Source organism: Vidua macroura, chromosome 6 (genome assembly GCF_024509145.1).
Source record: "Vidua macroura isolate BioBank_ID:100142 chromosome 6, ASM2450914v1, whole genome shotgun sequence".
Taxonomy (NCBI): Eukaryota; Metazoa; Chordata; class Aves; order Passeriformes; family Viduidae; genus Vidua; species Vidua macroura.
The window spans coordinates 44830315-44854417 of record NC_071576.1 but is presented as its reverse complement, the minus strand read 5'-3'; the positions used below and the strand labels follow the sequence as shown (position 1 = coordinate 44854417).

At 38.8% G+C, this 24103-nt stretch overlaps 1 protein-coding gene across 2 annotated transcripts in view; it reads left to right on the top strand.

Annotated features, from left to right (window-relative positions):
* The window catches only part of KCNQ1 (potassium voltage-gated channel subfamily Q member 1), a 335437-nt gene extending 312193 nt beyond the window's left edge, over positions 1-23244 (top strand). For both annotated transcript variants that reach the window (XM_053981137.1, XM_053981136.1), the window contains one exon: positions 22740-23244. In XM_053981137.1, coding sequence (XP_053837112.1) covers positions 22740-22940 — 201 coding nt within the window. In that variant the 3' untranslated portion in view covers positions 22941-23244. The remainder of the gene's footprint in view (positions 1-22739) is intronic.
* Positions 23245-24103: the final 859 nt, after the last annotated feature.

The window sequence follows — 24103 nt, the reverse complement described above, 5'->3', positions numbered from 1 at the left end:
ATGAAATGCTACACAAGTGACCCTTGCTAAATTAGCTTTGAGCTGTTTCTAGCTGTAAATTGTTTTTCCTCTTAAATTCATCTCTGATTCTGGGTCATAGCTGGAAACAGAAGTGCTGAAATACAAATCCAGCCTTCCTGGTGTGTTTAGCTCAACATTGGAGTCTCCAGAGGTTGAGATAAGTTCCAGAGATTATTCCAATAGTTTGTTTGCTCGTTGAAAGTAATTTCCAGATTTCTGAGTAGTTCAGAAGGTGAAACAATCAATTAAATACACTCATGTGCATACTCACATGCACAGAATATCCCCAAGGTGATTAATGGGGCAAAATTTTTAAAAGGCACCAGGAGCCCAGTTCAGGAAAGCTGCAAAAACCTCAGCAGTTTGGACATCCAGTCTCTTCAGAGGCCGCAACTGGAATATCCCACATCTTTTGTGTGTTACATGCAAGTCAAATAACAAGCAAAAGAGCAGCACAGTTATTTCGTCAGAGTAAAACATACATTTTCTGTAATATAAATTCATTCATTTTGCACTCCAAAGTAATTGTAAAAATAAATACACACATGCAAAATATTTTCCTTTTTCCCATGTTCGGTTGGCAGTGGGGTTTTTTTCCACATAAATCTCACTAAAAGTCAGCCATATGGGAAGGGCTTACAGTGTGTTGTAAACAGCAGGTTCAGATCAAGGCTAAACCAGTGCTCTTGCTCCAGCCAAAGCCACAGGGTGCTTCAAACTCCCATCTATTTCAATATTGGAAACAAACTACTGTTCAGTAAATTGTGAAGACTATTTTTTCATGTTGCTACTCTTATATGAATTAATTTTCTTTCAGCTATGAACTCGGGGGAAAAATATGAGACAAAACAAAAGGAGGAAGGAAAAACTTTTCCAGTTACAGAATAAACTTTTTCATATTCTTAAGTTCATGTTGCAAACAAATAACTTGATCATTTATTTACTCTAAAATTCTTTACTTCTTGATATATATTTTATTTTATGTTTGGCAATATGGCAGCTGAGTCCTGAAAATTAGCTTGGCTTAGATACTTCAAAGCAATTTTATAGCTCTGAAGTGACTTTGAAAAAATATCTGCCTTTTTTCTAATTCTGTGAGTTTTAATCCTGGTCTGTACATGCAAATTCTGTAACAGTCAGTAGCATCTTTGGGAATTCTCCATGTATCAAGTTTCCCATGAAATTCTGAAAGTAAAGTTTTGCCTTTCTTATCTTATTGCTAAATGATTAAATATATATATATATATATATATATATATATATATATATATATATATATTTAAGTTTTTAAGGCAGTAGGCATTTATCACTTAATCATCTATGTGCTACTGAAGTTGGGAAATATTAAAGCTCATGGTTTACTCAAAGACGTAATCTTTTCTGCTTTAGATTGACAAGACTTAACTATCTTCTCATTGACTGTTTTTGAGTGTATGTCTCTGTCACTGACAGAGCTCTGTGTATCCTGTGTATTACAGTGGCAGGACTCCAAGGGAGTATTTGGCTATCAGTTTATTCACTAGATTTTTCATTCAAAATCCCCCTTGAGCTTTTCAGTATGGCTCAAATAAATTATCAGTTGGCTTAGAGTGCTGGCTGTAAATGTTTTGGCCTTTATTTGAGCATTAAAAAAGGCCTGGGAACTATTTCAGGGAAAGTATTATTAACAAATTCTGCATGATAAAAATCTACTATTTGTTTTGGTTTCCAACCAGAATTTTTTATTTTGGGGGAAGGGCAGGGAGAAGGTTGGTGGCAAGGAGAGCCATTCATATCAGAAGCAGTGTCATAATTACACAGAGTTAAAGGGCCTGTCTAGGAAGAGTATTTTAAACATTATACATTAATCTTTATAGACAAAGAGGGAAATTTCTGTGGATGCTTGAGGAGGGTGTCCAGCAGCTGGGTCAGTGGCCTGGTACAAGAGTCCTCCTGGAAGCAGAGGTTAAGGTTTCATTACGAAGCATTTCAGACAGTCAGAAGGCACATCCTGATTGCCAGGAAATAGGTATTATCCTTATTAACTCTTTGAATGCAAGTCAAGGTACAAATATTTGTGGGAAGCACCCAGAACATGCTGGAACACAAGCAAGGCTCCTTCAAAGGGCAATGCCCCTCCATGTTTTCCAGAATTACCCCATGCAAGTGGGTTTTCTTGCAGTGATCCTCAACATCTTCCTTGCCTTTGTTAAATTCTTTTCACACGGTGCTTCTGGTGGTGCCCTGGTCCTGTCAGGAGCGGCTGAGATTCTCCATTGGTTTTGCCAGGTGTGTCATGGAGTGTGGAGTTTTCCCTGTGCAGCCTGCAGATCTCTCCACATTCCTTCTTTAGCAGGGATATCCTTCATAAACCTGAGTTTCTTACCATCCTCAAGAGGCAACCAGGGCTAAGATTTTTGATTCATGTTTCATAAAACCACATGACCAGCTCTTATTGTTTTCTTTTCCCTCCATACTTTCTCTGGTAATCAGATCAATGTGTACAAGAACTGGCTTAACAAACTGGGCTATAGGGTCAAGATGGTTTCTTGTATCACTGAAACTCAGTAAGACCAGAGATTAATGGAAAATTTTCACCTCTAATCATTGGATGGATTTCTATTTTCCATCCATTTCTACAACTAAAAGTGTTGAAGAGACTTTTTTTAGCCAAAATTGGAAAAAGTAGACTAACACTGACACTAATTGACTCTGCAGATTGAAGCACCTTCAGGGCCAGCCCTGACCTGAATGATCTTGGAAGTAATCCTAAAGTGTGTTGTTGATAAAAATTAATTATTCTTGACTGTGCTTCTGCTGCTTTTAAAGTCAATGGCAAATGTCTAGCTGGCTTTAGAGGACCTCCATCCCACTGTATTTTCACAGTGACCCCACAACACAGTCTGCATGTCAGACTCCCAGGTAAAACATGCTGCCTGTTCACCTTGAGCAAAGCTGGAGATCGTAAGGTGCACTTCAACCATCCAAAAACCATTCAAAGGGTTTTTTTTTGGCAATCTTACTACTCTGCAGCATTAGCAGTTGCAGTCCTGTACAGGGAAAACCAGTTTATCTCCCCAGGGATTTCTCCTGGAAAGAGCTACTTGGAACCACTTAGAGAAACAGGAAATTCTGCAGTTTTGTAAATTATTTTCAAATTGATAGCCCTCATGGCAGATGGTTCTTCAGAAGCCTCTCCAAAGTGCTTCCCCAGTGCGCAGCTTGGAGCAACATTTTAGGAGGGCAAGCTGGTGGCAAGTAAGGACTGAGAAATGGATGAGGTTTGTCATGGAGAGGAGATGTTATTCAAATAGTAAGAAGTCCTAAAAACCTTATTTTAGTTAGAGGTGGCAAAAATCAACCTTTTTGGGAATAGAAGTTCCATTAGAAACCTCTGTGTTGTCTTATGTGAAGAGGACTACTTGAATAACATTTTCCATTGAATCTTCTTGGAATCATTGATTTAGAATTTTTCATTCTGGTCAGCATTTTAATCCAAGGCTGTACTTAGTCTGTTTTGTTGTCTTTTTATTCCTTTCAGGCCCTTTGTAATAGTGATAGAGTTTTTACTCTTTTAATGAAACATTTCACTACTGTCAACATTCATTATTAAGCTCAAGTCATTTATGTGTTTCCAAATTAAAATCGTTTACCAGCTCCACTCCTTGAAATATCTCAATATTTTTAGAGGTTAAAAAATTATGATATGCCATAATTTCCCATACACCAGAAATTCTATTTTCTGACCAAGGCATGTAATGGCAGCCCTTTTTTCTGTAAAAGTAACCGAAAGTGGGGTACTGAAGCCAAGCAGTGAAGCAGTTTGTCTTCCCTTAACTGCATTTTAGGGTTTATTATGCATACACACCTCTTGGTTTTGGCCATCAGGAGTGCTTCAGATCCTTACCAAAACTTTGTAAGACATTACCTACTATAAGACTGTGTTTTAATTATATGCATATTTAGCCACCTGACCTGAAGTTTTCCATTTTGGGCATCTCAGACTTAAATTTATAGGACTGTTTCAGCTGAAAAGCTTCAGCTATTCCAAGCAAAAAGATAGGAAGAGACACATACTTTTCTGCATATTATTGTAGTTATTTTTAAGCCTAATAAGTGTTTTGAGATGTTCTCCTGTATCCATATTTTGGAATGAAGATTTGAAATTCATGTGGAAGTTGAATCCCAGGTACATTTACTCTTTCTATTAAAAAAAAAAAAAAAGGGACCAACCAACAACAAAACAAAACCTTGACTTTTTATTTGACCAAAGTAAGAGCGTCTAAAATCACACATTCTTAGGGCAAGGGGAGCAGCAGATGAGGAGGTGCTGATCACCTGTCTCTGGCCACCAGTGTCAGAACACAAGGAAATGGAATAAAGCTGCATCTGGGGAAGTTCAAGTGGAACATCAGGAAAAGGTTCTTTACCCAGAGGGTGGTTGGACACTGGAACAGCTCTGCAGCAAGATGGTCACATCACGAAGCCTGACAAAACTCTTCTAAAGACCAAATAATAAAATTCTTTACTGAAACATGCATAACTACTCCTCTTTCCCTTTTTTTTTTTTTTTAGTAAGAATGTGTGAGATGCAGGTCAGAAGTTTAGCGAAATCCCTTAAATGATTATTTACTTTTTTCCTGAAGCATGGCACAGTTTGTTGTTTCTGTGACTGCTTGCATAGAGGATTCTGCAGAGAAACAGCAGAATTCAGACTTCCTTCACTAAATAAGAAATCAGAATATAGGACTTTATTTCCTAAGCTGTTTTTTATTTTTCTAAAGCTTCAAGTGATAAGTTCCTGAGTAACTACTGCTATATGAGCATATATATTCTTGCAAGAGGTTAGAGGGGTGCTGTTCTCCTTCTGTGCTTGGAGCCTCTGTGCCCAAGGGCTGAACTGAGATCTCAATTTATAAACACAGGTTGGAATGGACTTGTAGTTAGTAAGTAAAGGGTTAATGAAGGAAGATGAAGTTGATTTGAACTGAAAAACATTGGTTCAGTTCCTAGGTTTAGCCCCAGATATTTTATGTGTGAGCACAGGAAAGACATTTAATCCCTCCATATCTCAGTTGCATATGTTTAAAACAGGAATGAAAATCTAATCTTTCTGCCACCCCTTGTTTTTATCTCATCTCTTTAGATCATGCATTTTTCAAGGCAAGGGCTGCTTACTCTGTGTGTGTGCACCTAAAGTGCTATTAGTGTGTAGTAGGAATAATAATAATAATAATAATAATAATAATAATAATAATAATCGGAGTTCAAATTGTGACAGACAGCTCAGAGCCATTACACATTCAGGAGAATGAAAGACAGTCAAGCCCAAGACAGCAATTTTCATCTGAGACCAAATTTAAGAGTTTGGCAGGGCAACCAAATTTGGTGTTATGTAAGCTGGGCTTTGCAACTTCAAACCCTGGGTTTATTTATGTTTTGGGGGATTTTCCTTCCATTTCCATACAGTTCAGTCTGTAACTGGCACAGTTTTAGGGCTGGCTCGCTGTGGGTTCTACCCTGCTGCAAGCGACGTTTGGAAATCTGAAAAGAAGGTTTCTTTAATTAACTGAAAACCAGAGCCCATAGTCTACTTGATATGAAAAATAGACCAAATTATAGTGGTATTCATAGCCTGCTGGAATGGTTGGTTGTTTTGGAAAAAAATTGTTTTTAAAGGAGGCTTGCCAAGAAACTGTTCTGTCAGGAAATGATAAATGGCAGTTCAGAGACTTGAGTGGCCTGTGCTGTATGTATGTGCCTTGGTAACTGCTGACTCAATCCTGTGTGCTCCTGATGGCTCCCACATTCACAGCAAGGGAATTTACAGTCCTGATTCACAAACTCATTGCTGTCCTGCAGTTCAGGACTTTTACACATGGCCTCGGGATTGTTTTATCTGAAAACAATGCAAACACATTTCTTTAAATTACACTTCAGACAAACTTTTGGTTTTCATTACTTTTACAGTGTATGCTAGAAACCTTGCAATTTCTTTTCCAAGACTATAGTTTGTCTGAATTTTCCCTGCCAAGTTTGGTGTTTTCTGTTTAAGTCAGATTTTTTTTTTAATAGTATGTTTTCTACAAAGCTGTGGAATTTTAAGAAATTTAAATAACAGAACAGTGAAGGCTTGGCTAGAATTTGCATGACAGGGTTGGGTTTTAAAAAGTAAAAGAAAAGACTGTCTCTGTGCACTGAAGAAAGGTTTGCTTTCCACAATGCACCATTTAGTCACAGGAGTTCTTTGCAGTGGTATGTGTCATTTACTAGATTCTATTACTGTAGGGGATATGTTGCATGCAAGTGGACAAACCTTTGGAGTGTGCTCTTCTGAGTGCTAACTGTGATCCATATTTTCAGGGCATTTATATTACCTTAATCCCATTGACATCAATAAATTTACTCCTCATTTACTCTGGAATGAAAGAGGAGTGAACTGGGACTACTGTATATTTAGGCAACAGTGTTGCATAACACATCCCGCTCCTGAGTCAGCGGAGGGAGAGAGAGAGGCTCATGCAGTACACAGAGCTCAAGGCATTATTGTTTTTCTAACGTCGCCTAATGAATCTGGCTGAAAAGGGTCACACAAATGGTAGAAAAAATTTGCATCTACGTGTCCATGAAAATTTATGCTATGTGCTTGTAAAGATGAAGTACAGAGTTTGGAGATAATTTGGTAGAAAATATATTGATTCATTGCCTTTAGCTTGAATGTTAGAGTTCCTAGGCACCTTAGGAAGAATTTGTGTATTTGGTCATTTGCATCCTTGAAAACCTTTTTAGCATTCACATAGGAGGCAGTTGTGAAAATGCCAAATACTTCAAGGATCCCTTCTCTGCCCTGGCTTCATTATTTTTCTGCCTTGGCTCCTGTTCTTTGCTATTTCTGAACAAATCCTGCCTCTGCTCCCCTTTTATATACCCCATATATGGCACTGGGGCACAGAGCAGCTGCAAAAAGCTGGGTGGACAGCTCTGCCCACGCCCTCAGTGCTCCTTGCCTTTGGAAAATTCTGTTACTTGGGTACTGAGGGCAGCATGACACCTTGGCGTGTGTTGCATTGAAGGCAGCACCTACCTAAAGTAACCTTCTGCTCTGTGATTTCCCAGTGATAAACCTGCTGACAGCTTTTACATGCATTGATTAGGAGAAGAATAATGTGAAATGCAGATATCTCTGCCCCCTACAGCCACTTAGATGCTGGTTTTCACATAATGTGCCATTGATTCTACAAGTTTTGCATACTGAGCTAAGAGAAGTACCAGTGGTGATTAGCATCAGTGTGAACAGGGACTCTCTGGGAAGAACTGAACATGACTTCATGGGCAGCTACATCAGTGAAAGAAATGAATGCTCACCTTGGCATTTGACTTCCAGCATAACTGTAGGTGCATAGATAGCACATGCAAATCACAAAGTGAGTAAATTATTTGGCATTTCTTCCATGCTTACAAGTTTTGCTGCATCAGGTATTGGTATATAATGAGAGATGGGAAAAAATGTTATTAACATGAAACTCAGAAGAATCATAGAATCACTAAAAATAGTGCTAAACTTAAGATTTCAACAGCAGTTTCTGATTACTCTCTTCATTTTCTCTATTCATTCCAATATTTTGTGTCCAGCAATGGGGTATCCCGGTCTTTCACCTTTAGAAACTTCAGAGTGTGAATCTGTTTCCAGGGTTGCCTAGTTTTGCAGCACTGGAATGACTGCTCCAGAAATATAATGATGTCTGTCTCCTGGGGTGGCTGATTTAAAACCTTTGCCATGAGCAGTGACCCCCAAGTGAGCGAAGTGCGTAATTAGTACAGGTGTTCACTGTACTAACAAAAGCATTTGTAGGCTCAGGGACAGTCTGCGAAGATTGAGTTAATGTCATTTTCCACACAGGGCAAGCTGCTTTGTCCAGCGGGGACATACAAGCCCTAAATTAACTGTAGAATTATAAACAGACCAAAATTATCATACATAAGGAGAGACATCTCATTTTGACCTCTTGTATTGTGCTTTCACTTGTATTGTGCAAAGTTACAGACTGTGTGCTTCACTTCTATCCAAATACATGGATCTTCTTCAGTGAAAAGCTCACCAGGAGTCGAGGGCGCTCAGAGAGTAAGGGAAGTGTGGAGCATTTTGCAGCAATGCATTGCAAACAAGCTTGACAGCATTTCCTCTGTGTGAAATACTCCTGTAGAAATGTTTCCCTGCAAAATGGCACTTATTTCTATTGCATTGGAGAGATGCTGTGATTGAAACAAGCTTACACTTTAGCCAGAGGCTTATTTTGCTATTGTACTAGATGCTCTGTTGTGCAGCAACAGGGGGGGGGAAACACAAAGAATCAAGATAAAGTTATATTTGTGCAGGCTGTGGATTTATTAGTTTTTAAGTCAGTAGAGCTGTTGTATAAATAATGCATATCAGAGCTGGTCCCACATGGTGTACTCACTTGCACATGCACACTGTGAGTACTCCCTGAGCCAGAGAAGAGTGAGTGCAACCAGACCTTCTGTGTCCTCTCTAAAAATCAGCTTTTAAAAGGCAGTGTCAGACACTTGTGTCATCATGACATCCATGTCCCTTCTAGAAATGTGCACTGGTGTGGTTATTGTGGGGGTCTCAGGCAGTGTGGGTGCCATTCCTGCCTCAGACATTGTTTTCTGCAGAACCTGAGGCAAGCCATTTCACTTTCTGTTGTTTCCATTTCCTCAGCCATGAGTACTGGGTATGATAAACATTTTGAGGCTTGGAGGTCTAAAATGAAAACAGAAGCACTTGGTCATGTTTATAATCTTTGTTATTCCCACTGCTGTTCTGGATTTATCTTAAAACTTAGCTACAACTTGAAAAGTTTATTTCTTGATGGCCCTGGTATTTTTCAAGTCAAGGATGGATGGGGTTCTGAGCAACCTGGTCTACTGGAAGGTGTCCCTGCCCGTGGCAGGGGTGCTGGAACTATAAGATGATATTTAAGGTCCCTTGCGGGACATTATATGATTCCATGAAAATATAAATCAACAGCTCAGGTACTATGTGCAGAAGCATCTTACACCCTAAAGGAACTGTGATGTTTGAGACTGAAGTAAAGCTCTTTCACATTTCAGAGCAGATGTGTCAGAGCTAAAGCTGTTAGTCAAATCCCATAAAGCCATCCATGAAAATGAATGAAAAAAAATCTTTATTAATTCTAAATTACATTAGCATTTTAATCTGTAAAGTCCTTAGTAGGTACTATGTAACAACTTTTTTTCAAAGGTTGCATGATTAGGGGTGAATGACTTTCTCCTAAGTAGCTGATTACTCTCTCTATTGGACTGGGGCAAAAATTCTACTTAACAAAAGAGATTAGCAGAAAAAAGAAAACAAATTACTCCAGAGTAAACTTTCACTCATTCAAGGAAAGTATGCAAGAAAAAAATAGGAAATGCCTGCAGCTAAAGCAGTTTGTGTGGTGATACCCAGATCTTCCAAGTAAAGCATGGTCTGGCCCCTGTGAACACCAGTGATCAATCTCCAGGAGGAGCAGGCTGCAGCTTGCTTCAGACACAGGGTGCTCATTCTCTGGTGTTCCCTTCCTGGAGTGCCACTGTCACTGAGTCTCCCTGGCAAATGTCCAAGACAAACTTGGTCCCTCTGTGGAGGATTACCCTTTATGTGACAATTAAAGTGGTGTCTCTCATTACTTGCAGCTACTGAAGATCCTGTAGAGCTCTTTGGCTGTCTCAGACAGGATCCAGTACCTTCTTTCTGCCACCGTGATGCTTTCCCCTGCTTTCATTGTATCACTGCTTTTTGTTCCTCTCTGTAAAAGCTGAGAAGTGTTACCCTGTGCTGTGAAACAGATGCTGCCTCCCATCACTGAGAAACTACATTTTGTTATTGATTTAACAGGGGTTAGTGCAGCCCTCAATGGCAGGGGCTGGATGGGAGAGAGCCAGCCACATGTTCATGCTCTGCCTTTGTGCAATTGATAACAGTCCTGGTTGGAGGTGGAAATGGAGAAGGGGTCACAAAGCTTTACGGTCAAGACTGTCACCACCTCTGCCTGAAGAGTCTTCCAGCATTTCATCATGTCTAGACTATATGTGCTGTGTGATCTTGTGTAGTAGCCTCCTCTATCATAATATAATATTACAAAGCCCAAAGCCCTTTTTAATTTTGAACAGTAAATGGTCATCATTATCTTCAGAATGTCATCATTATCTTCAGGCTACTGCCTAAGAACCATAAGAATAAGAGGTGGATGCACATCTAACATCTGGAGCCAAGCAGATCATTTAGTCTTCAAGCCTGTCATAATGATTAATCAGCTAGGAAAGACTGTGAGCCTTTTGCTTCCACCACGGAGCAGTTGCTTGTGCTGCCAAGAGATCCACTTCTGAGTCATGGTTTACCAGTCCAAACAAATGCCCAGCCTGGCTGTATTCCTAGAAGAAGTTACTGACAAAGAAATGTACTAAGGATTTTTTGTTATCTTTGTCATCCATTACATTTTTCAAGCATGTTATTTTGTCAGGAACATTTGCTTACTTTTGAAGGCATTATAGCTTAAAATGTTATGGAAAAGAGCCTTGATATTTTAACTGACTCAAAACCAGAGGGAAACCTGCAATGGGAGTAATTGGGAAAGTTAACCCATGCAGCACTTGCCACCAGTAGCAGCCAGATTATCTGTCTCTTAGTTTTCAAAATGTATGAAGCCTCCAAAGTGTTGGGAAATTGGCTTAACACCATAAGGTTTTATTTAAGCAGTAGGAAAAAAGGGGAACAGATATGAGTCTTTAAAATCTAGTTTTTGAGACCTTGGTGTATACAGAAGACCTGTTTTTGGGGTTTCCTCTGCAAGAAAGTTGGTTAGAAGCTAACTCTGGAAATTGAAGCTGATATTCTTGCACAGCTGGTTGGCTTCAGAATTTGAAATTTTAAGCAAAAATGTCTAAAACTACAAAATGCTTAACAAAATAATCACTTCATTCCCCCTGAATTCATCTGGAAGAGCTGCTGAACTCCTGCAGGCATGGTAATGACTTTGTATGAGCCATGAAATTTGACTGAAAACCCTTCTTCATTAGCAGTTGGTTGCCTTTGTTGTAGTTTTGCTCCTGGTATCTATAAGATCTCCTAGTTTGCCTTAGTGAATAACACCATGACAGCCAACAAGCAGTTTCTTTTCCTTGTAAACATGGGTTTCCACTGGTAAATATATTACATTCTAGTTCACTCATTGGTTATTTGCTGGCTTTTGATTGATTGTATCTGTATCCACTTTTTGAAGTGCTCAGTAAACAAATGAAATGTGCTTTTGGGATGTCCATTGATTTTAGAGGATGCAGAGAACGTACATCTTCTCTGGATTTCAGCGGGGTTTTGCTGAATGCTTAAATTTCTACAAAATACAAGTCATTTTATATTTAGAAGATTCTGAAGGAGATATTTCCAGGGATATGATTTCAGCAGAATTCAATGATGTTTAGAAAGGTTGGGGGAGTAGAGTGAGCTCACAGACTTTTTATCACCACTGAATTTCACCTCTGATCTCTAGGCAGCCCCTGAGAATGAAAAGTGCCTTTGGAACTGCGTGTGGTTTTCTTTCGTTCCACTGAGCTTTCCCACTGAAATTTTCTGTCTTGCATCTGTGTCTTTGTAAAGCTTAATGCAATGGCAAAACAAGAGGCCGCCTCCTTTTTGAGGAGCAGGCTCAAGCAAACAGGAATACAGCCCTGGTTTTGTGTGTTCAAAATGGGTGCAAACTTGCCACCTTATTTATCACCAGGATTTCTAACCTTCAGATGCCATGGCCCATAAATTACTTCCCCATAATAATATTTATCAAAGTATTTCTGGTCTAATTATTCATGCTGAGCTTGTTCTTTAAAAATTTCTCTTGAAAGAATCTTTTTAAAGATTTTCTTTTGAAAACAAATTCATGACCACATCAAACAGAGATTCATGTTGCCGTTAGTTTAATTACCAGCAGCCCTCAGGGAAAACTCATTGTTGTGTAATTGCTTCTCTCCCTTTCTCTCCCCCACTCTTTTTACCTTCCCAGTTTTGATTGCTGCAGCAGTCATCATATGGTTATTCATTTTTTAAGCTCATTTTAGGTACTAAGGGGGTTATGCCCTTTTTTGCCCACATAGTAACTATCAAATTATAAATAATTAGTAGATTATGGATGCTGCAAAAGGAACTGGCAAAAAAAAAAAAAAAAAAAAACAACAAAAAAAAAAAACCAACACTTTTTTTGAGATAACAGTTGAAGTTATCTTTGTTTTTAACTTTTTAAGCAAAAAGGCAGATAGTGATGTCCTCCCTAGTGCTATCCCATGCCATAACATTAGATCCATAACCTGCAGATCTATTCCAGCCATGAAAGCCACTGCACCTAGTCTGGCTTTATTTCCTTTGAAAAGCAGTATGGATGCCTCATTTGGGTGAAGTGCAAAACATAACATAAGCAGTGCTGACCTAACACGACATGACACATAGCAGATTTGTTTTAAAAGAGCAGCAGTCTCAAATCTGTTTTGAATTAGAAAAAGTGTTTGAGGGAAAGGAAGGAAAAAGGGAACCATTTCATAGCAGGCATCTGAAAAATAACAGTTTGGAGGAAGGAGGAAAATTGTCAGGCAAAACCTTACAGTTAAAGCTGAAAAATGTATTTCTAATACAGGGGATTATGAGTGTATATCTTATTCTTTGTTCTTTTAAAAATAAAATCTTGGCAATTTAAGTGCATACTATGATGGTCCAGAATGAGAACATCTATTCAAAGGTGAAATTATCAGCAGTACTCTGGCAAGAAGTTATTAGTCATAGTCCCAGTATCATACAAGAGCCAGAGCCAAGGATTCAAGAAGTAAAACATTCCCCTTTGGAGAGAGGTCAAGATTAGTCACTTTTGTTTTCTTTATTGAGGGGAGGGGGACAGTGGGGGTTGGGTTGATTTGGGGTTTATTTTGTTGGGGAGAAGAGTTTTGGGCATATTTTTATGCCAGTTTGGTCTTGTACTCTACACTTTTTAACCCTAAAGTGACGTAAATATGCCACTGTTCCACACGGGGAATGGGCATCTGCAGCTAGGGGAAAGCTGTTGTCTGACAGCCAAACTCCTGACAACGAAAATATAGAGTGATATTCAGAGACTGTACTGCTGTGGTTAAGCCAGCAGAAAGGTTCCTCCAGAGGCAAGAGCCACAGGGAGTTTTCTTCACATCTGTGGAACTGAAGCATCTGAAATACAAGTGCCTGTTAGCCAAACAGAGAGCCTTCCTTTCCTCTGCAGATAGGTACCAGGGTGCTCAACCAGAGGGACCCCGTGGAGAAACATTTTACTGAACAAGAGTGTGATTGAGTATGAGAAAGCAACCTGCTTTCCAACCGCCTGTCTCCATAATAGAAACCAGAAAGGCGCTGTGTGGTTTTCCTTGAGACTGGAAGATGTGCCCAGGACAGGGAGAGTATTTTTAAGGTTTTGTTAGAGACACTCATCCAAGCTGATGTTAACAATGTTTATTGTATCTGAAGGTGGGCTGCTGTTTCCCCCACCTTGTGCTGGCAATAACAGGATTTACCTGCTGTGCTTAGGTGCACCCAGGTTGCACAATGTTGTAGATGCACTAAACATGGAATCATAGAATATCCTGAGTGGGAAGGGACTCACAAGGATCATCAAAGTCCAACTCCTGGCCCTGAAGATGACCATCATTTATTCTAGAACCCTATTCAAACTATTACACAGAGATAAGGGGCTTTTTTTCCTGATTTCTTTGGTCAATATTTTCGCTATATTTCTTGTTATCTCAAGCCTGTTTCCCATCCTCCATAAGGCTGGATTTCAATTTAAGCATAATTTGGGAAATTGTTTATGATTATGGAGCTGGATGGATATCCAGTGATTTTTGTAGATACATTAACTTCTAATACTTCTGGTATCACTGATTCACTTGCAAAGAAAGAATCCCTCCCTTCTTGCCAACTCATGTCTTATCTTTAAACAGAGAGGGAGGAAAGTTGTGTCTGGTCAGAGATACTGTTTCCTGAAGGTGGGGCTGTAGTTAATGAAGATAAGCTAATTCTTGAAAATATCAGAGTATTCAGTTAATAGGATAGGAGGATTTGATCATCTTTGGTAGTTTCTGATGAAAGTTATATTTAGAGACAAGACCCTCACCTTCACTTTCCTGGCTTCATGTAAGGAGGGAAAAATACTCCAAACTCCCTTGTTTATCTACTGATACACTGTTAATTTAGAGGAAAGGGTTAAAAAAAATCTGACCTTTGTAATATTTTAGAGAAGAAAAAAAAGCTGTATCCTGAGGCAGTGTTGGGCCAAAGACTAGATTTTGGATGCTGTTCTAACTTGAAAATTTCCATGTGTTTTAAGTCTTGTCTGATTTATCTAAAACAAGAGTCAACCACAAATTTTAATTGCTTGCCTATAGCCTTCTGGATGCCAGATAGATCTGCGAGCGTTGCACACATCTGGGCATGGACTGAGTGCTGGGAGGCCAGCAGGACTGGCCAGGGGGCCTAGGGAGCGGTGAGCCAGCAGATGTGCCTCGTGGCCCAAGACTACATCTAGAAGTAAAGAAAAGCTCTCAGGAAAAGCTGATTTCCAACAGTTTGGGTGCTTTAAAGAAGCCACATATTTTTTGCAAGTTGTTAATAATGGCAACAAAAGCGCTGAACCTAGACCCCAGTTCTCTGCTCTCTCTTTTTCAGTGGCAGCTGTTTCCAGTCCTGCTTCTGACCATCTCCTGCAGCCACATCCATCATGGTCCTCATTCCTGTCTTGACTTACTAGCATTTTAGGTCAGCCCTTACCAACATTTTTACCCTCAAGCCTTTCTGAATCCTCTGCACTTCTAAAAGAATAATGGAATCACCACAGAATGGCCTGGGTTGGGAGGGACCTTAAGATCATCCAATTCCAAACCCCTGCCATGGGAACACCTTCCACTAGACCAGGCTGCTCAGAGCCCCATCCAACCTGGCCTCAAACACTTCCAGGGATGGAGCATCCATAACTTCTCTGTGCAGCTTGTTCCAGTATCTCACCAGCCTCACAGGAAAGAATTTCTTCCTTACACCTAGCCTAAATTTCCCCTCTTCCAGTTTGAACCCAGAAAAAAAAAAATCTTAAAAGAAGTGCTGTTCAGAAATCTTTCTACCTTTTGAGGTCTTATACTCCCTAACAGTCCATGACCAAATGTATTTCACTCTCCTGTAATTTAATTCTCCCAATTGCCAGCATCCTACTGACCTCTTTGTTAGAAGAGTAACCTCTTTGTTAGAAGGTTTGTATTCATCTTAACTTGCTTCTGTCAGTCAAGCAGCAAGTTATAGACAAATAATCTTATGAAGGTGATCCATAAAAAAACCAAACCAAATTGTAACCTTTGATTTCTACTTATTCCTCACAATTTTTAAGATCTTAAAGGAATTGCTCTCTTACATAAGTACAACATCTGTTGTTGCTGCTTGTTTCTTTGTAGGGAAAAGTGGCCATATCATAGAAGAGAGTTTTGATAACCTGCTGCTAATATTCTGTATTTGGTCTGCTGTGTTTTTCTTTATATTATATTATTTATTCAATCACATATTACTGAAGTGGCTTTTTCATATCAGTTGTTTAGTTTTTGACCCATCAGAGTATGTCTCTTACTACCATTGGTTTCAAATATAATTCAGGGGAGACACCTAATCTGAAAAATTACATTATAGTTGTAACCTACACTCTTCTAAGAATCATAAAAGAAATAGACCTGAGTGAATAGTTAAGCAGAGGTGTCATATTTCCAGAAACTTTGAGGAAGCTTTTAGAAAAACATGATTTTCTTTGAGAAAAAGAACATTTGGAAAAGAAAATTAATTCTCTGCAGTTTGGTTACTTGCTGATCAAAATTGCTTTCCCAATCCTAATGGAAAGAACAGATGCATAAATCAACCGTGTAATTTCTCCCGTTTCCTATAGCTTGAGCATTTGCTACCCTAGATCTTGCGCTGCACAACCAGAACAAAATTCTCCAAACAAAAAAAAATTACTTTAAAGTGCCACAAGTGTTACAGGTAGTAACCAAATGGCTACATGCTGGTGTTGCTAGATTGTTTTAATTCCCAAAGCAATTTTTAAAAACCATGCTACAAAACTGAGTTTCTTTACAGCGCGTTAGGAATTTACTGTAGAAGTCAAGCCCTTTGTAATAGTCCACTGATATCAAGATAACTTCTGGAGAATCAGAGCAACTGGTTTATAAATCCTGATTCTTGCTGAGCTCTGATCCTGGCTCAATGGCTCAGAATTTTCTCCCCAGGGTCATCACCCTCTGTTGAATACACAAGCGGCACACCCTGATCAATGGTGAATTCTCAGCAGCTATTCAAGGGCTCTTACTACAAAAAATAAGTGGGTTTTTTTATGCTTTTGAGAAGTGTAAGATAAATATTTTCCTATGAAAATACACAGCAAGACGAGAGCAGCAACAGTCTGAGTTTATTGAAAAAACAGAACAATTTTTAGTATCTCAAAGCAGAGATTGCCACTGATAGCTTTTTGCAAGAGAGCTAATTCTAGAACTCAGGGTGTAGCAAGTACCTTTCATTCCAAAGATGCTTTTTGTCTGAAAAATGTCCATTTTATTTGTCAGTTAAGATAGTGGTTACAGTGTTCATATAATGTTTTCATTGATTAGAAAAAGATTTGTTCATGTAACCCTTAAAACCTGTCAATTTTGTTCCTCAGAAGCTCAGCCCTCCTGTTTTCCAAGCAGTGATCAATCTTACAATAGAGTGTTTTTTCACTGGCTCCACTTCTTCAGTCCTTCCCCTGGACACCACACACATATTTTCTTCTTTGGCCAACTCTCAAGGGAAAGTACAGACAGTCTGGAGAGCAAATCTTCCTTCATACAGATTACATTCTCCTTTAAACACCTCAGTGTCAGGAATATAACCTCCAGCAAAACTGCTGTCTTATCTTGGGCAACAAAATAAACACATCAAAGTCAGAAGTTCTGATAGGGGGTTTTGCAAGAATCTGGTATCTTGGGCATTGCAAATGGAAGGGATTTCCACATGCACATTCCATGATTTTTGAAGAATCATGCACCTGAAGAAAGAAATGTTCCTTAATAATACTGAAACCATTGGTCTCTCCTGCCACTATTATAGAGAAATCTTTAAAATAAATTCTCTGGGGAGATTCCCATACCAGAGTTCCTCTAGAAATCCACTTCTAACATAATTCCTGTTCCTGTCCTCAGAGCATTAACTTTTATGCTCCAGGATAAAGCATTAACTTTTAGAAATGCTGAGATACCAACATGTGAGAGAGAGGACTCAGCAAGAGGAGCCAGGGGAGTTTCTCTCTGAAGCTTTCTCAAGTATTCTGAAGAACTTAAATAGAAGGAATCCAACGAAAGACAAACGTGATTTGTAACAACGTTTTCTTCCAGAACAGTCTCACTGTTGTTAAGTACCACTGGATACTGATACATTCCTTTGTAACATTGCCATTAACAGGTATCAGAAGTTCTGGAATATTTTTTGCCTTTCATCTTCTCTCCAGCTGAGTCATTGGTGTGCCTGGTGATTATTTTGTTAGCAGAAAGGACCTTTTTTTGTGTTTTTATGAAAAATAAAGCTAGCTTATTGCTGAGTGAGGCACTGAACAGCACACACGTTAGAGATTTGATACAACATGGAGAGATGCTCAAAGAAAGTATCATTTTTTATTCCTCTGGCAGTTTGCTACACTGCAGAGCAATACAGTCCTCCTTAGTTACAGGCCACCAGAAGTGATGAATTCATGAAGATCTCCCCAATCCTCTTTGGTTATTTTTAAAAAGTGCTTTAAAGAATTAGTTCACTTTCAGCCAAAAAGCTGTACCCAGAGGAGTGAAGGCTACTTAAATCAGGGCAGCAGACTTGGGAGTTTAATGTTGTAAAAGCAGCTGAAATCTTCCTTTATCACATTTTTGTTCAGCTAAGTGTTGCTTGCATCCTGGTTTCCCTCTTCTCCTTTAGTAGCTTCATGCTTGGCTGCAGCCCCCCTGAGCTCACTGAGTGAGCAATCAGCTGATAAAAATTCTCTTCATTATGGACAAAAAATCTGTTTAATCAATGAACCATGTTAAGAACATAGGTAGTAATAAAACAGCATTCTGTTCAAAGTGACTATATTTTTTACCCTTAATATTTACTTTTAAAATCCCTGAGGATGAGAATGATGGGCAGATGACACAGCTTTAATCAACAGCATTAATCAGCCTTGATCTCTACAGGTTATGGAGCAATACTTGGAATAACCTATTAATAATTTGTGGTCTTTGTGGCTGAAATTATGCCAAACTCAAAATTTTGTCCTTCAGCTTCCCATGGCTGAAAATACTGTTCCACTCAGCTCTGTAATTGTGTCTGTCATTGCCGTTTCCTGGTAAATTCCTGTAATTAGTTTTGGGAGTAGGTCTCCAAAGTGCTACGCCTTAGTTCTCCATTACACGGGAGACCCTTCTGTCCCTGGAGCCAACCAGGCTTCTGTGTTTTGTTTTGTTTTGTTTGTTTCATTTTTAAAATCAAGGGAATAAATTAATTGTTACATATTATGTTCCAGATCATACCATGAACTTTTTATGAAAGCTTAAAATTACAAAGTGTTTCAAGTTAATATAGCATGAAGATTTGCAGAATTTTAATAGATCAAAATAATAGAGAATTTTAATTGAAAATTATTTTGTTCTTTCAGGAAGAACAGTCTCTGTCTTGTTCAGTAGCACCTCCTGGAATGCCTTTGATCCCTTTACAAATGTTATTACCTTTATAAATTCATGTCACTAAGGCTATGAGAATTGGGATTATTCAGCCTGGAAAAGAAAAGGCTTTGGAATGGCCTTCTAACACCTGAAGGGAGCCTACAGGAAAGATGGAGAGAGACTATTATAACTACATGTTATAACTTTTCCTCATGATGTGCCATTTAAGATTTGTGTGCTAAACTTTCAGCCTTTGTGAGGAACTATTTGGTTGTGGGTTGTTTTTTTTCTCAGTGCACTGCATGGATGGGATTTTATTCATTTCTGAGAGATTCAAAACTTGTTTAAATCTTCTCTCCATCTGTGCTCAATCTATGACCCTTAGATTTTTACTTTTTTTTTTAACTTAACTCAGAGGATGGAAAAAATTTGTATTCATACAATATTTCAGTAAGATTTAGGAATAACTGTGGTGTGTAATTTCTGAAGTTTCAAACACTGCTTCCTCTTCCCAACAACTGTGAAATGCAAAGGAAATTATTTTGCATATAAAGAATCTGATCATCCAAACATCATGCTTCTAATGAAACATAAATCAGCTACAAAGAGCTTACTTAGTTTTTCCTAAAGGAAACAAATCAGTCTGAGTTATTTTTCTATGTAATTAACAATGTTTGCTGTTTTAAGTAGAGAGATCAAAGTTGATCAAAGTGGTTAAGATTAGAGCAATATCAGCAGTTTTTCTGTTTGCTTTACTTTTATTCACTATGGCATCAGAGCGAATTCCTAATCAAGTAAATGTGCTTGAAAGTATGATTCAGGGGGGATGATACATTTCTCCATGCTAACTGCCTAAAGCTGGCTTAAAAAAAAGGATATTGCACACAATGGCATTTTTCTAGTGGGTATAATTATCTCTGCAGCAAGCAAGTGAATGATGTATTTCAGGATGTGTGTTTGGATGATGACAGGCACATTGGGCACGTTAATAAGCCAGGTCGTTCACCAGCAAGCCTCTTTTTCTGGTACATCAGAGGCCTGTGATGACAGTAGAAGTTGCTTTCTGGTGGCTTTTACTTCTCCTTTTAAAGTATCTCATACTTTAAGCAGATATTCCTTTGGCAGAATTAAAAATGGGGGCTCGCTGCTGCCTCATTTGCCATTGTCATCTTTTCTGATAGAGCCTCGAGAAGCAGAAGATCCATGTTCAGGAATCCAGACTGCTCATTCTCTTGTAATGTCCAAAGAGCATGTTACTATTTGAGATTGATGATTCAGTCCAAGGTTGGTACAGAGCCCACTGAAGCCACTGGGAGTCTGTGCTTGCCAAAATCTACCACTGAGTCCAGTGTGTCTTGGAGCAAGCCCTTCACAGGCACAGAATCCCCTGGGAAATGGAAAGCAAAAGTGATTAAACAACAACTAAACACAACCAACTTTCTGGACCTACCTCCACAAAATCTTTGTGGCTTTAGAGCCCTACCCCAAAAAGCAGGAATATGGATGACAAAGGTCTTTACTTTTAATGTCATATGGGTCAAGTCAATAGCAATTAGCTCCTGCCTCTGCTTCTGTGGGCCTCCTGCACTCCACAGCTGCAGCAGCCAGACCTTGTTGCCTAGAAAAAATTAGACAATTATCTCTGGGAATTTATTTCCCAGCAAGAATATTCACTTCTCACTTCTCCCCAGCACTTCATCACCAAGATACACAGCTGTTGAAGGACTATCCAGATCTCAGTCCAACCTACTGTCATGTTCAATAGTTCATCACTGCAAGAGTTTCATGAATGCACATTTTCCAGATATATCTCCAATCTCTGTTCCCTCTGGTAATCTCTGCCAGGAATCACAAATTAAGACACATATGCATATAAAAATCCCTCAGTTCATTTAGAATAGTTAGCAAAAAGACATTTCTTGTAGAAGGAAAAGTTGTCTTTTGGATTCTGAAGATAGCTGTTTGTGTGGAGGCTTTCACTACAGTCCTTCCAGCACAGTTGTCTCAGAAAACAAATAATACCTGGGCAGTGGGGGATGCAGGAATGAGGTATTTTTGTAAGTTTCACTACACTGATTTGTACTGTGACACTTGGAGCATCACGAGTTTGCCATATATAATGGGCACCATTTGGGCAAAATGTGTCTTTTTTTAAGGGAGGGAATAAATAGTGATGAAATGGGAACCTGATGATCTGCTCAGTTTTCCATCTGTGTTTCCTTCTAGAAATCTTGAACTTATCTGTTCTTCAGCTTCCTCGTTTCATAGAATCTCATCTTTCAACAGCCATTTCCATCCAGAATTACTAGTGTTTCATGTACCATCTAGGGTGCTTTGCCTAATGTTTTCAAAACCAGCTGCAAAGTATAAATCTCTGGCACCTCATATTTTTAAATCACTGTATCTGCTTCCCTACCAGTTGTACTAAGTGTTTGAAAAAACCCAGCATTTTCTCTATAGTGGAAAAACATTTTAGTCTCTGCTGAAATCCTCCAGGTTTGTTGATGTTCTGCTCAGTCTTACTGTCTTTTACTATCCTGTGTGATACTTGGATGACAGCCAGGCACATATAAATTGCTCCCACTCATGCTCTCTCTGGCAGTTTTATGTGCCTTCCACTACTTTCTAGCAGATATTTTAGGCAACAATTTATTCCTATCACAGTTTTTTTTTCCTGTTTGCTTTCTTTTCACTTTCTAAAAAGTATTACATCTTTTTGCCTAGAATTTACTCAGTGTTTTAGGATCCCTGTGGATCAGTGGGTCAGAGACTGCAATGACAAAATCGAGGCTTTCTTATTATGATTGAAGAAGCGATTAGGAGGCTATAAGGCAGAGTCTTACTGCTTCATCTCAATGCTTTTACCACACAAAGGGTCAGAGAGTGGGCAGGACTAGAAGTGCCCATCTTGCTCTTGGGATATTTTGCTCAGTGCAGAGAGGAGGCTCCCAATGCCACATAAAAGGGGTGACACTCCTAGAAACACCTAATTTTCAATTTTCCTCTGAGTACCACAAATATATGCCAAAAAACATCCATAATCTAACCTCTCTTAGGTATCAGCTTTTTCACTGTATTTTCTCCTAAACATTAGAAGAAAGACCAGAAAAAAGGAGGACAGGGGGAGAGAAGTGAAATTAAATAATTTAAGTAGCCTCTGTCTAAAGAAGAAAATTAGCATTATGGATACGGGCTGAACCCCTGGAGTCCCCCAGAAAAGAAATTAATTTTCAGCCATCTTGGAATTCTTAGTTTCTGTCTTGCTGTGTGTCATTGCTCATGTCATTCAGATGGCAATCCTAGGGAATGCTATGTCAGTGGGCTTTGAGAGCATAAAACTGACTCATGTCCCACTCCTAGCTGCTATTCACTCATGGCAGTGAAAATACCGATGGGCATTTTGTGGCCTGAGATGTTAATTGAACCCAAATGTAGCAAAGCGCATTACTCAGTCTCAGCTTAAAAGTTGATTAGATCACTGCAAGTCAAGCAGTTATTTACTAGAGCGTATTGATATTATTAGGGCATAGAAGCATGCTACAAGTTTATGATTTTTGGTTTTTTTAAATATGGACACAGTAATAACAAAAAAAAAAATAAAAAAAAAAAAAACCACCACCCACAGAAATTCAGTTCTGGGACTTAGTTCCCTATTCCAGCAGATCTTTTTAAAATCACATTTGTCATGTGTTCACCCAGATATAAAATGAGTGTCAAAGCACACACCAGAGGTGAGTATTAGCAAGCTTGTCCCCCATCCAACCCTGACCAATTGCATTAAATTTCTAATGATCTTTTTGATGAACTGTGAATCTGTGGCATCTTCACAGAGGTTGCTGTGATCCTAATTAATGTTACATGTATGTCATCCAGTTTGTTGCAATTTTCTTGCATGCTGCTCCTAAACATCCTCCTAAACAACAACAAAAAAAAAAAAAAAAAAAAAAAAAAAAAAAAAAATCCCTTTGTCTTTGTAGGTCACACAAATGGACCAGAAGCTGAACCTCATCACAGACATGCTGCATCATCTGGTTTCCCGTCAGCAGGGGGATGAGGGCAACAACAGATCTCAGAGAAGCAACAACAATGTCAGTTCAGAGCATTTCCTCCCTAACAACACCCTGCCCACCTACGAGCAGCTGACAGTACCGGGAGGAAGTGAAGACGACATCTCCTGATGTGGTGCAAGTCTGGGTTGGGTTGTTCCTACTTTTCTCCTCTGAACGGGACTGAGTGTTGAGAACCTGGGAGAAATTAAGTTCATCAGCCAACCAAGAAATCGTGCAACTGCTGTATCTACACCACTAGTCTCAAACATGCTAAAGTTTCCCACAGTAGCCAAAGGATTGCCAGGCTGTCTTCCACCAGACAAAACTTCTGGAAGCTCCACATTGATTTTGTTCCTGAACAAATGATCACAACTTGTTATTTCTCAAAAAGACCAAAATTATGTAAAGACAGGCAAAATGGCAAGGATTTAGAGTTCCTGTAATAATAATAATAATAGTAATAATAGTAATAATAATATTATAATAATACTTGAATTTAGATGGAAAAAATGTATTCTGTTTATGAATCTGCAGATAGCAATTTATTTCTATTACTAAGGTTTTTAAAACAAACTAGGATAACTTATGTTATTTTTATTGTATAAACATACACTAACATTCTAGACAATAACAAACCACATACTGAATGATTTTCTTTTTCTGTTTTATTTTAGTGTTACTACATAAACAGTTATCAGATAATGACCAGATTTTTTAAATCTGTTTTTCTTCAGGGAGGAACTAATCCTTAATCTGGAACAATACTATTTATAGTGGAAAGTGCTATAGATTTTCTAAGATACCAGTTTTTCATGGGGAGGCAATAAAGTATTATATAGCAAAAAAAAATCATTCTGCTTTCTAGAAAATTGTTGCCAAAGAATTTATATATAAATAGAAAACACAGTGGTCTGAATGTACTTGTCCTGAGCATTTTAAAATGAAGGCTTTCTACTTCTTAAATCTACTGGTTTTTAGCTGACAGACGCCAAGAATAATACAAGAGGCTGAAGTGGCTGGACTTCACTGGTCAAGTATTTGAGCTGGCCACTCACAGAACATCCATAATCCTTGCAGGAATCAAGGCTTCAGTTCAGGAAAGTATTTCTAATCCACAGAGCACATATGACAATTTTAATATTTCCATGAATAATGTCTTGAGAAACTCAACCCCGTACAAGAGTTGGTTGGTATTGGCAAGTGCCAGCTCTTTATTTAGAGAATTGAGGGCTCAGCTACAACCCATGGAGCTGAACCACACTGCCCCACATGATGACTGCAATGAAATCAAC